This window comes from Cervus elaphus, chromosome 15, assembly GCF_910594005.1.
Source record: "Cervus elaphus chromosome 15, mCerEla1.1, whole genome shotgun sequence".
Taxonomy (NCBI): Eukaryota; Metazoa; Chordata; class Mammalia; order Artiodactyla; family Cervidae; genus Cervus; species Cervus elaphus.
This window is the reverse complement of record NC_057829.1, coordinates 92,528,831-92,542,429: the sequence shown is the minus strand read 5'-3', so window position 1 is coordinate 92,542,429 and position 13,599 is coordinate 92,528,831. Positions and strand designations below refer to the sequence as shown.

The following is a 13,599-nucleotide window of genomic DNA, read 5'->3' as shown; positions in this document are numbered from 1 at the left end:
AAAGCCTTTGACTGTGTGGATCACAATAAACTGGGGAAAACTCTGAAACAGATGGAAATACCAGACCACGTGACCTGCCTCTTGAGAAACCTGTATGCAGGTCAGGAAGCAACAGTTAGAACTGGACATGGAACAACAGACTGGTTCCAAATAGGAAAAGGAGTACATCAAGGCTGTATATTGTCACCCTGCTTATTTAACTTATATGCAGAGTACATGATGAGAAACGCTGGGCTGGAAGAAGCACAAGCTGGAATCAAGACTGCCAGGAGAAATATCAATAACCTCAGATATGCTGATGACACCACCCTTATGGCAGAAAGTGAAGAAGAACTAAAGAGCCTCTTGATGAAAGTGAAAGAGGAGAGTGAAAAAGTTGGCTTAAAGCTCAACATTCAGAAAACTAAGATCATGGCATCCGGTCCCATCACTTCATGGCAAATAGATGGGGAAACAGTAAACAGTGGCTGACTTTATTTTTCTGGCTCCAAAATCACTGCAGATGGTGATTGCAGCCATGAAACTAAAAGACCCTCGCTCCTTGGAAGAAAAGTTATGACCAACCTAGATAGCATATTAAAAAGCAGAGACATTACTTTGTCAACAAAGGTCCGTCTAGTCAAAGTTATGGTTTTTCCAGTAGTCATGTATGGATGTGAGAGTTCGACTATAAAGAAATTTGAGTGCAGAAGAATTGATGCTTTTGAACTGTGGTGTTGGAGAAGACTCTTGAGAGTCTCTTGGACTGTAAGGAGATCCAACCAGTCCATCCTAAAGGAGATCAGTCCAGGATGTTTATTGGAAGGACTGATGCTGAAGCTGAAACTCCAATATTTTGGCCACCTGATGGGAAGGGCTGATTCATTGGAAAAGATCCTGATGCTGGGAAAGATTGAGGGCAGGAGGAGAAGGGGACGACAGAGGATGAGATGGTTGGATGGCATCACCGACTCGATGGAAATGGGTTTGGGTGGACTCCGGGAGTTGGTGATGGACAGGGAGGCCTGGCGTGCTGGGGTTCATGGGGTCCCAAAGAGTTGGACACGAGTGAGGAACTGAACTGAACTGAGGGATAAATCTGAAAAAAGATAAGCAAGCCCTGTAAACTCAAGAAGGCTTGAGTCAGGAAACAGAAGGTGTTCAGGGACTGAAAGGTTCCATAGGAGCAGCTTTCGAGGGCAGGCAGCTCCCTGGGGGGAGGACCAGGCGCTGGGAGGGGCGCTGCGGGGGAGGTGGGGGGAGCCGGAGGTCCGGGGGGCGCCTTTTTAATTTGTCCTCTGCGGGGTGCTGCTTGCTGCCACCCAGGCCGTCCCCTCTTGCAGAGCGCAGCGTTGGGACAGGGTTTGGTGAATGCACGGTGAGCTGGTAGGATCGAGGGTCCAGGGGAAAGAAGGCCGGCGCTTCTCCATCCGGACAGAGGGCCGGGAAGACCAACGGTCCTTAGGAGTGGCATCGCCCAGAAAGGCGACCCCAAGAGAGAGCGTGGGCCCACGTTTGCACAGACCCAGGGCGGGCCCTCGGAGGCGGGGCTGGGGGCTGTGATTGGTCACGTCTGGCTTCCTCTGGCCGGTCCTGAGGGGGCGGCGGGGGCAGGGACTGGGGGCGGTCGGTCGTCCATCAAGTTCCCGCCGCCCGTCACTGGGGCCGAGGGGTGTCCGCCGCAGAGACCGTCCTACTGGCAGCCGGCCTAACGGACGGCGGGTGGTCACCGCAGCTGAGGGCCGGGCCTTCCCAGCCCCGCGTCTGAGGGGCGCGGGGCGCGGGCCACAGGTACCGGCCTGGCTCCACGGGCAGGTTTACAGTCAGCCTGCCGGCCCCTCCGCGGCAACCAGGCCTCAGGCTGCATCGCCGGGCCGAGCCGCCCCGCCAGGCCCCGCCCGCCGGCCGCCTCAGCTTCCAGGCGGCTCCCGCACGTCCCGCGCGTACCTGCCGCACTCCCGCGCTGGGCGCCGCCTGCGCACGCGCGGACCCCGTCCTCCGCGCCCCGGTTGCGCACGCGCGGTCCGCTCCTCAGGCGCCCCCGCCCCGCTCTGCCCCCGCCTTGCGCACGCGCGATCCGCTCCTCAGGAGGCCCCCGTACCGCCCCGCCCCCGCCTCGCGCACGCGTCGCACGCGCCGCACGCGCCCCGCGCCTCGCGCACGCGCAGGCCCCGCCCCGCGGCCAATGGGCGGTGCCGCCGCTTATCTGCTTGTGCGTCGGCCGTCGGCGTCAGTCAGTCGGGGCCGCGGGCCGACGACGCTTAGTCCGCTGCTCGCGGTGCTCCGGCCCCTGCGCTCCCTTGGCGCGCCCGCAGACCCCGACCCGCCGGCCGCGGCGCCCTCGCCCCGCCACCATGTCGCAGAGCGAGAGCCCCGGGCTACAGGAGGAGAGCCTGCACGGTGAGCGGGGGCCGGGCCCGGGCCGGGGGCGTTCGGCGAGGGGCCCGCGGCGAGGGGGCGGCCTGCGGAGAGGACCCCCGGGCGGCCGGGGCGCGGGTCTCCGCGTCGGGGCGGCCGGAGCCCGCGGGTGCCTGGTCTTCCGAGGCGCAGCCCGGTGCTGGTGCCGGTGCCGGTACCGGCCCGGGGAGACTGGGGAGGACACGGTCTGGGACTCGGGGCAGGGCGGCCTGAGGGGAAGCGTTGGGGGTCCCTGCGGCCGCGCCCTTCTTCACGATCGCTCGTGCGGGGTCGCGGGTTGGCCTGCCGGGGGACACCGGGCAGCTGGCCGAACTGCCGCCCCGCGAGCGGACACCCGCCCCCGGAACCGGACGGGGGCGGCCTGGACCCCCGCTCCGGCCGCGGCTGGAGGAGGGGCCGAGCGCCGACCTTTATTCTCTGAAGCAAGAGTTCAGTGGGCCGCGGGAGCGCGTAAATAAGGTTTGGAGAGGACCGTGGACACCGTAGAGAATTTTAAAGGTTCATTAAAATTTAAAAATCTTCACAGTGCCTGAATTTGAGCCACTAATTTTCTTTATTTGTTAAAACAGCATTTTTACTCGGCAAGACTTGGCCAAATTCGTCGTATATTGTGAAACCGCAATCACAGCCTAAAAGTCCTATAATCTTTTCTTAAATTTCGACATGGGCTATTTTCTTTGAGACAGATTAAGGGACTGAATCTTTGCCTTAAAAAAGATCTAAAGAGCGTTTGATGAACCGCCTTTAAGTCAGTCCTGTAGGCAGACAGCTCTGCCCCTACCGAGGTGTGTTCCCTTAGTGGTCACGTTGGACCGAAGAGTCCGCAGTGTCCAGAGCGGCTTCATCGCCAGTCCTTGGTTGGCAGACCCAACTGCTGAGTCATTGGCAACGCAGAGTGCCAGCTCATGGGTTAAAAGATTTGCTCCTCTGTTTTGTGTATTCTATAAAAAGACCGTTACACGGTGAGTGGAAACCTTCGAGGAGTCTTTGGGCCGCGGTCGGGGTACGTGCAGCCGGGCACTCGCGCCTCTGGCCAGTGTGGGAGGGGTCACGTGGGCAGGGCCACCCTGGGAAACCGAATCCGGGCGGGATTGGTGGCTGGGCGGACACTTGTCCTGGGCTCGGTTTTGATTTGATTACCTCTTGTTTACCTCGGAAAGAACTGGGCACAGTTGGTCGCTGAGCCTGAAGACAAAGGCTAAGGCTCTCCCCTCTGCTTGTCTCCTCTGGCCAGATGCTTTCCCTGAGTCTTGCTGCCTCTGCTCCTGGTCCGTTCTAGTTAAAGCTGTTGAAGGGCAGCAAGATGTCCTCCACGCCTTTCCTGTCTCAGATAAACAAGCCCTAACATGCAGGGGGGAAGGTGAAGTTTTGTAGTATTATCTTGCAGCATCGTGGGAGGGGGTGCGAGACTTAACTTCCCAGAGGTGCGCCCCCCCCCCCCCACCCCGCCACCCTGCCTGCTCTGCTGAGTGGGGATCAGTGCCATCAGCTGGCACTGGCTTACCCTGGGATGGCCCCCACCTCTTCACCTGCTGGTTTGTCTGCAGCCAGTCAGAGGCTTGTGTTGTCACAGGCCCCCACCGTGGACGAAGGTGCGGTGTATGAAGAGGCACAGGACGTGCAGGTCTCCTGTCCTGCCCTTTGAGAGGGAAGGGGTTTCCGGCATCGGGGTCCTGGCCCGCCTGTGCTTTGCAGCTGGTTGCAGTGAGGCCGAGAGGGGAGGCGAGGCACGCGGCAGGCAGGTGACGGCAGCTGGGGCTCTTCGGGCTCCCCACTGAGTGCTGGGCTCCTCGGGCTTCGGTGACAGAAGGCCTCAGACAGGCAGACGGAAGCGGGGTCTACCGGGACCTGTTCAGACACAGGAACCTCAGTGACCCGCCTGCCTCACTCTGTGTTTGAAATCACTTGTTGATCAAGCCTCTCATTCTGTCCCACCTCACTCAAGAAGCTTTTAGAAATGGGACTTCTTAAGGCCCATCTCTGGGGAAGAAGCCTTCTGACGGGGGTGGGCCTTGCCTCCAGGCAGAGCACCTGCGCTGCCCCAGGGCTGTGCTCAGGATTCCACCTGTCCCAGAGATCCCAGGACATTGGCCCTGGCGTCTTGTAGGTCATTCCCCTGTAGTTTTTAACCCTGGCTGCCCACCGTCACCATTGTGATTTCTTCAGAGTAAAGGTACCAGGGTTCTGTTCTAGCATTCCAAGTCAGGATTTTCCACTGGTGGGTGAGACTGCTGGAGAACAGGGGAGGCACCAAAGGGGGTCCTCCATAGCCAGGTTGCAACCTGTTGTCCCCGACTGGGGTGTGGGGTGCTCTGCCGGGGGTGCTGGAGAGGGATGTTGGCCTGGGGCCAGGAGTGGCGAGTCTCACAGTGCAGGCAGGGACTGTGAGAAACCCTGTGCAGAATACTGAGGATGGAATGTGTGGGTGCTGTGTTGAGGTTATTTGATAGGGTAAGGCTCCACAGGTTAAGAAAGACAATTGCCATTATCTGTTTTTCAGGCTAGGGTAAACTGGAAGCTTTAGTCAACCACCCAGCTCACCGAGCAGTGGCTCCGGGAACTGTTTTAACACTCTACCTGTGATCACAGCTTGTGCCCAGTTACTAGCAGTTGAGGTCAGCTGAATTAATGGCTTTTGTGGCCCAGCCAGTAAGTGGTTGTGTCTGGGTCATTCCTGTGGCCTCTCCAGAGCCTGAAGACGGGACAGCATTGTTGGTACAGATCTTTTTGGGGCCCACAAATCATCTCATTCAAGATGTGGTCTTTCCTTCCTTTGGGACCAAGTATCCTGGGGGTCACAGGAGGTTTTTTTAAACAAAAGTAAGAAATGGCTTATAGTATAGGCTTGTCCTTCTCTTCTGCAATGATGGGGTATTGGCCTAGGCTCTCCGCCCATCTCATCTGCCCAGCCCACCTGCCCTGTGTCTTGTTAGTGTGAATTACGGGTCAGGGCGGCCAGTGGCCTGAGTCAGGGCGAGACTCGCCGGGATCAGCACCGCCACCCCTCTTCCTGTGGCCCGATTATCTCACAGGCTGTGTGGGGTTCTGAGGAAGTGATCTGAGGTTGGAAAGCAGCTCGGGGGCTTCGCTGGTGGCTCAGCGGTGAAGGACCCGCCTATAGCACAGGGGACATGGCAGGTTTGATCCCTGGGTCGGGAAGATCCCAGGAGAAGGAAACGGCAACCCACTCCAGTACTCTTGCCTGGAGAATCCCATGGACAGAGGAGCCTGGCTATAGTCCATGGGGTCACAAAGAGTGGGACACGACCTAGTGACTAAATAACAACAAAGCAACCTGAAACCCCTCTTTCTTGCTTAGAAAGGTGAGTGATCTTAACTGCAGGTGAAAGAAGATTAATGGCCCCTTGTCCTCATTTTCCAGGGAGCTGCTCCCCTGGGCAGTGGCTGCAGGTTAATCATAAACTCTGGTCCGTTAGTGAATCACAGCCTCTGAGCTGGCCCCAGAGCTCCTCTGTAGACAGCCTGGATAGAGGTCTTTCTAAAGGATGCCCAACACTTTCAGTGAGATGGTTCCGTAAAACATGCTTATCTCCGTGGAGTCTGGAGTGGAATCTAAACATACACCTGAAGCTAATCGTGGTGTTATTTTTTAAAGAATATTCTGTCTGCAGCTGTGCTGGGTCTTGTTGCCGCGCTTGGGTTCTCTCTAGCTGCGGCGTGCAGGGCTCCTCTTCGCTGTGGTGTGTGGACTCTTCCCTGAGGTGTCTTCTTCTGTGGAGCGTGGACCCTCGGCCTCCAGGGCTTCAGGAGTGCGGCTCCCGGGCTCTGGCGCACAGGCTTGGTAGTTCAGGCCTGTGGGCTTAGTTGCTCTGCGGGCATGTGGGACCTTCCTGGGATTGAACCTGTGTCCCTTGCATTGCAGAGGGGATTCTTAACGACTGGGCCACCAGGGAAGCCCTGAGACTGACAGTGTTATATGTCCATTATATTTTAATTTGAAAAATATATTTAATCTTTGTCCCTGGTTCCAGATCCAGAGCTCAGGTCTAAGAACCTTTGGACTTTCTTGAGATCTTTGAAAACACTTGAGTCGGTGCTAGTGAGGGGACTCCTGAGGCCCTCGGTAGCCTCAGGGTGGGGTGGGGATGGCCGGAAGCTCAGCACTTGCCCTCCCCAAGCCCGCCTAGGGAGGGAGGGGCGCTGAGGTGGGGTTACGGGATGTATCGGGAGAGGGCGGGGAACCAGCCTCGCCCACCTCTGCCTGCATACCTGCCCTTCTGAGAGGGCGTTCGTGTAAGCACAGTACTGTTCTGACTTCTGTGACCTGTCCCAGGGAATTGTTGAAGAGGGAGGGTTGTAGGAACCCCTGAATTCTTGGTCTGTCAGGCATTTGAGGTGGCCACTGTGGGGACAGTCTTGTGGGACTGAGATCTTTAACTTGTGGGATCTGAAGCTACTACAGGTAGTGTCAAAACCAAATTGCTGGGCGGCCAGTTGGTGCTGGAAAACTGGTTATTGATATAAAAGCCCCCCCACCACCCAAATTTCATGTCAGAGGTGGCGTCAGATGCCATACGTAAAGGTGGTCTGGGCAGCCGGGCCCCGAACCGGGCCCCACAGAGCCCAGGAGAGGGGTCCGGGCCTGGGCTCTGGCCCCGTTGCGCGGTGAGCGCGGGCTGGCTGTGTCCACTCGCCCCGGGGAGGAGGGGGCTGTGGAGGCGTCCACACGGAGCCGCTCTGTGAGCTTCAGGGCTTTCCTCCCCCGGGATCGCCACCGCCTCCAAGCTGGGCTGTCGCCCGAGTGACGCGGCGTCCTCGTCGCTGCTGACCTGCGGAGGCTGGGGCGGGCAGTGCCCAGGACGCCCCGGGCCTGCTGTGGGCCAGGCCGGTGTGAGGAAGCTGGAGAGGCTGAAGAGAAGACAGTGCGTTCGGTTGGAAACTGGTGATTGGTTGGCGGCTCCGTGGGAGGGTGCCTGCGATGGACGTTTACATTTTACTCCTGGGATTTGCCTTTTTGATGACCTGTTTGCAGCAGGCCGCTGTCTGGGCAGGCAGGACTCTTGAGGAGGGGGTGAGGCGGGGGTCTGGGCTGGGTCCGGGTGTCAGGGGGTGCAGAGCAGCGCTGAGGTGGGCCCCTGGAGGGCTGGGGTTTGCCGCCGGCCTGGGCACTCCCATTCTGCACCCACCGGGGAGGCTGGCCCGTGACCCGCCGTGGACGGTCCTGGGCCCAGAGGAGACCTGTGTGAGCGGCTGACTCGGGAGAGGCCGGGGCGGGGACGGCAGTGTTATCCGTGGACAGGGCAGCGGACGGCCGTGTGGAGTAAGCTCACCGTGTTGGGGGCCAGGTCCCGGAGGGAGGCAGGGCAGTGGACCTTCGTGGCCTCAGATCTGACGGAATTAAAAGCAGAACTTGCCGTCCTCTCACCTGAAGACCGGGATGGAAGGGCAGTCTCCACGGTCACCAGCATTCCTGGAGCGAAGGACGGCTCGTGCCAGCTGTCCCGGTGGTCTGGCGCTCAGGGTGGATTCAGTCCTGCAAGCCCTCCTGTGTGGCCGGAAGAAGGAAAGGCACATGTCCTGAACATTGAGCTACATAGAGAAAGATGCTCAGCAGAAGAGAGGAGCAGGTTTCAACAGCTGATTCGGAAAAGAAGCTCTCCCCACGGCCCGCAAGCCTGTGGGAAAATGTCCAGCCCCTGAGGGGGCAGCAGCGCTGAATGAGCCGGACGACCCGCCCCCCCACCCGCCAGCACCTCCGACCTGACCCCTGCTCGCCCACGGTGATGACCCACCCCCCACCCCGCTTGCCCGCGGGGGCTGCGTGTCAGTACTGGTCCCCAGGCTGATGCGCGGAGGTCGGTTCTCCTGCCCGGGGCTGTGGTGGTCCCCGACTGGATGCACAGCAGGGCTCCCCGCCCCACACCCAGCGCCTCGCGTGGTTCAGACGTGAGAGCCTGTGGCCGCCGGCCACGCAGCTGAGCGCGGAGAAGTGGGCAGCGGCGCCCTGTGGGGCCACGGGGCTGGGCCTCCGGTCCACACCGCAGGCGGACCTTCTTACCTCCGGAGCTCTCTAGTGTCCACCCCTGTCCTCCCGTGGACTCGCCACGCTGCTCTCCTCCTGAGTTCACCCCCACGTCAGCCTCCACAGCACCCAGCCGGGAGCAGCGGCGGCGCCGGGACCAGTGACCCCTCCCCTCACAGGGGCCCGGAGGGGCTCGGCCCGGTGACCGGGGCAGTGGAGGGCCTGCCAGCTCAGCTGCCGTTGCCCCGGTGAATTTACCAACTCAGCTCTGCGGCGGACTGGGGCACAAAGCTAAGCCTTGCTAATCGGTCACCCATCTGTGGGGCCTCAGGGTCAGAATGTGAGGCTGGAATGTGGACATTAAACCTTTCCTTAATTTCTAAGTCCCCAAGGCGCTGGTTGAGCCCTTTTTCTTCTGAGAGCTGAGTGTGGGGCAGAGTCCTGGCACTGGCCTCTGCTGACGGAGCAGATGGTCTGGGGGCAGCTCCCGAGGGTCCCTGCGGAGGCTCACTGCGCACAGGGCCCGAGCCGGGCCTGGGGGCGCTACGGCCGGATTCCCGGCGGAGGGGCCCTGGCGGTCTCCGGCATGTCTCGAAACAGACGGGGTGAGCTGGATATCTTAGTGCCAGACTCTGGGATGGGCGGAAAATTGCAACCCTGTCCTTCCCTCGTCCCTGGCAGGCTCCTGGGTAGAGTTACACTTCGGCAGTAACGGGAGTGGGAGCAGTGTTCCCGACTCCGTTTCTATTTATAACGGCGACCTGGAGAGAATCCTGCTGGACGCGCAGCGCGAGTCCGGGCGCAGCAGCTCCAAGAGCTCTCACTGCGACAGGTGGGCGCGCGCGCGGCCCGGCGGGCGTCGGGGCTCAGCTGAGAAGGCGGGCGGTGGGGGAGCCCGCTGTGACTCTGCGGCCCTGGCCCCCCCAGGGCTGGTGGGAGCGCTTCCTCTCCCTGGGGCACCGTCCCGTGTGGGGGTCTGTGTGTCTTGATGGAAAGGTGACCGTGTGCTGTTTCCCCCAAGCCCGCCCCGCTCACAGACCCCCCAGGACACTAACAGAGCTTCTGAGACAGACACGCACAGCCTCGGAGAGAAGAACAGCTCCCAGGTAAGGTGTGCACGGCCTGCCTTCACGATCTGTCGGTACAGGCTGCTGGGTGACCTGGCCCGAAGCAGACTTCTGGTTCCTCAGACTTTCTCTCAGCAGTGAGGGGTGGGGGCATCTCCCGCACCTCACAGAATGGACTGGAGGCGGCGGGGCCCAGTTTGGTTCAGGGTGTGTGGCCAGGGCCCCCTCGGCCCCACACGCCCTCCCGGGGGATGCGGGTGGGAGGTGGGAGCTGTGGGGGTCCGTGGGGGTCCGTGGGGTCTGGAGTCGCTGGAGGCCTGCCCAGGGCCTCCCCAATGGGATGGCGCTGCTGCTGTGCCTTCCTCGACGGCACTGGTTGCTTCAGGAAACCGTGCCTTGGGCTGCAGTGACCAGCGCTTGCGTGGTTTGGGTTAGGAGCTGACTAGGCTGGCTGAGGCTGCGCTGTTTTCTGACCTGCCTTTAATGGATCTCTGAGATTGGGGGGGGGGCCATAGCCCCTGCTGGGGGAAGTCCACGAGAGCAGGGTGGGCTGTGCCCCGAGCTGCCTCTCTGTAGCCCTGGGTCGGGCCCGTGCGGCCTTGCTAGGCCGTCTCCCTGCCTGCCGCCCCTTGTGATGCTCAGGGGTGTGTTGGGATCTAGGAACCTGGGGGGCCCTGCTTTCCTGGTGGCTCAGCTGGTAAAGGAGCCGCCTGCAATGCAGGAGACCCCGGTTCTACTCCTGGGTCGGGAAGATCCCCTGCAGGAGGGAAAGGCTCCCCACCCCCTGGCTCCCTGTGAGAGCTGTGGGGACCGAGCCTCCGGCCAGTGCCCCCTGGTCCCCCTGCTCCCTCCGGCCGCCCCCCAGGTTCTCCCTCCTCCGGGAGTCAGCAGCCCTTGCGCTCAGGCTCCTCTGGGGCGCTGCCCGCCGCTCGCAGATGCGCGGCTCCAGCCCGGCTTCCTGTGTCCGGGCAGCTGCCTGGTTTTGGTGCTGTGTTCTAGAGTGTTTCCATAATTTGCCCCCAAATTTAAAGAGGAATTCTATCATTAGGTAGAGAGTTTTTAAAATTCAAAGAAATGCAGCTTCTTACAGCTCTTCAGTTAGCGTGTTATCACTAACACGTGCATTTTTGAGAAGGCCGCTGAAGCCGGGGTACACATCGGGGTCTGGTCTCCTCTCCGCAGACGTGGGCGTATTTGCTCTCACGTTGCTCAGCGTGCCGTCTGCTTAGGCCCATCCCTGCTGGGGGCCTTTAGGGGGTTTCCGTTCTCTCCTTTTATAGCCAGAACCACAGCTGGCGTCTCTGTGGACGTCTGTCCCTGCTGGCCAGTGCCTCCCTGGGGCGGTGCCTGCAGCTCAGGGCCGCTGGAGTCCGGCGGGCCCTCCTTGGGGGTGTGGTGGGGCTGGGCCGTGGGCTCGGGTGGGCGGCGAGCTTCCTGGGGTGGAGGCAGCAGGTTCACCGACTTCATCTCCCCGCAGTCCGAGGAAGACTTCATGGAGAGGAGGAAAGAGGTCGAAAGCATCCTGAGGAAAAACTCAGACTGGATTTGGGATTGGTCCAGTCGGCCAGAGAACGTCCCCCCGGCCAAGTGAGTGTGCGTCCGGGGCCTCGGGGGCCGGGTGCCGGCGCCCGCTGACCGCCCTCTCCCCGCAGGGAGTTCCTGCTCTTCAAGCACCCGAAGCGCACGCCCACGCTCAGCATGCGCAACACGAGCGTCATGAAGAAGGGCGGCATCTTCTCCGCGGAGTTCCTCAAGGTCTTCCTGCCGTCACTGCTGCTGTCCCACCTGCTGGCCATCGGGCTGGGGTGAGTGGCGCTGCGCGGGGCCCGTGCCGGCCTCGGGCACAGGAGGGGGAGCGGGGCAGACCCCGGGGCGGTCCACACGTGGAGGGCCCTGGTTGGTGAGGTGCGGGTGCAGGGGCAGAGCAGCTCCTCCTCAGGGGCGGCTGCAGGCGGGAGTCCACCACTTTGGCCGTGTGTGTGCCTGTCAGAGCTGCTCGGCAGTGAGACTAGCCAGGGCTCCTATCCTTGTTGACGTGGACACCTGAGCCCAGAGCCGCTCCCGGGGCTCACCCCGCCTCTGTCCAGGCGGGCGCGGCTCTCCCTGGTCCTGACGCGGGCAGATGGGCTTCTCCTGGGCAGCCTGCCGGGCTGCTGGATGTCAGGACAGGCTTCTGACGCGGGCTGGGGCCACCGAGCTCTGAGAAGCTGGCAGAGGAGGCGCCGGTCCTCCCTCCCCCACCTCCTGAGCCCCGGCCCACAGCCCTGCCTCCCGCCGCCCCGCCCCGGTTCCCCCTCTCAGCACAGCGCAGGCTCTGTCTCCACCTGTCCTTCTCAGAGTCGGGCTGTCAGGGTCCTGCAGGGAGCCTTGTCCAGAACCAGCAGGCAGGTCCTCCGGGGCCGGGCGGGGTTAGGCTTCAGCCTTCATCTCGGGATGGATTTCCGCAGGTGTGTCTGCCCCCTGACCTCCTGGGGGTCAGGATCCAGCCCTCTTGTCCAGTCTCCTCCGTTGCTCTGTGGAGACTCCCCCTGGGCTGCAGGCCCTTGGTGTCCTCCCCCCGCCCTCCTCCTGGGCGGCCCCCCGAGCCCCTGCGTTCCGGGCTCCCTGGCGCGCCCCTGCGCGGCAGTGGTTTTTGTGAGATGTGCGGAAAGACCCGGGGCCGTCAGCTGTCCTGCGGGCGACTGCCCGATCAGGTCAGAGAGTGGAGAGGGAGCCTCTCAGCTCAGGGGTCCTCCTGTGTGCCGAGTGTGTGCCTTGCACCGCGTTTGAGCACAAGTGGATTCTTCTGAATGGGGTGCTGAAGTGCGCGCTGGTAGGCGTGAAACACCAGTGTTCAGTGAGTGTGGACAGCCAGTCCCCTTCGCAGATGAGCCGGGCCAGTCCGCTGCTGTCTCGGCTGCGCACGCCCAGGGAGACAGGACGCCCTTTAACGACCGCCTCCTTTCTCTGCCAGGATCTACATCGGGAGGCGCCTGACCACATCCACCAGCACGTTCTGATGCAGGCTTCAGCCCGGCGTCCCCACGCTGCGAGGCCCGCGCCCCGCAGAGGGCGCGGAAGCAGCTGTCGTCCTGGGCGGCCGCCCCGTGCGCCATTTCTTCTGTCAGCGCCGCCTTCCTAACTCTGAAACAGACACTAAACCTCGCTCTCCCGCAGCCACGCTTACGGGATCGAGCGACAAGCATGTCATTGATTAATATCTACTGTAATAATTCGGTAGTAACCTTTCTTCCGATATTATAAATATCAAAGTATAAATAATTTTAAAATATCTAGCTATGTTGTATGTAGTATTTTAACGAATTACCTGCAACCGTGATTGAATTAAACACTATTTTGAGAGAAGGAATACTACTGATACTAGAAGGACTACCTGAGGGGTTTACCTGAATAAACACGTGGCCTTACTCCCGCTGCAGACGGCCCTTAGCGCCGAGTGTCTGGTGGCTTTGGTAGGCGGCGTGCAGAATCCAGGCCGCAGCACGGCGGCGCCGAGTGGTCGGGCAGCACAACGCGGACCCCCGAGGCTGTCAGCACCACCGCGGGCAGCAGCCCCTGGCGGCGTGTGGGATCCAGGCTGCAGCAGGCCGGGCTGCGCTGAGCCGTCCCCGCCCCGGGCCGTCGGGCAGCACGGGCGGACCCCCGAGGCCGTCAGCTCCGCCCCGGGCAGCAGCCCGTGGACAAGCACTGTCCCTCGCGTCTCCGGATTGCTGACTTTAGTCTGTGTTCGGTTTCTGTGTGGTCTTAGTATCAGCTTCATTCTAAGCTATTGTCTATTTTAAAAGGCTGGAAATAGAGAAAAAATAAATCTTTGCCAAATCTCTGGTTATGGTATTAACATACGGTTTAAAGCCAAACGGCACACAAGCTTCTTGGTGAAGCCAGGTGTATCCCCACTGCCTGGGTGTTAAAGGATGCCCTTTCATACACTGTATCAATAAATGCTGTTGTATTTGCTTCACTTTTCCACACTAAATTCCAGTTGTGTTCAATAAATGTAACATTCTAATTTTTAAAAACTTGGTTTATATTTAAACGATGACCTTGGAGGTAGCTCGCAGGCCTTCCATCTGGAGGCGAGGCGTCAGCTTCTGTACATGATTGGTCCTGAAGAGGCGAAGCCTGCGTTGCGCTGACCCGCCCTGGCCATGG

General features: G+C 60.7%; 1 protein-coding gene across 1 annotated transcript; it reads left to right on the top strand.

Moving 5' to 3' along the window:
- The first annotated feature begins 2,172 nt into the window (after positions 1–2,172).
- On the top strand, positions 2,173–13,466 carry BNIP3 (BCL2 interacting protein 3). Its single transcript, XM_043925064.1, has 6 exons — positions 2,173–2,379; positions 9,062–9,212; positions 9,402–9,486; positions 10,925–11,034; positions 11,100–11,252; positions 12,401–13,466. Exons 1-6 carry the CDS (start codon positions 2,334–2,336, stop codon positions 12,444–12,446), a joined length of 591 nt encoding a protein of 196 aa, XP_043780999.1. The 5' UTR covers positions 2,173–2,333; the 3' UTR covers positions 12,447–13,466.
- Positions 13,467–13,599: the final 133 nt, after the last annotated feature.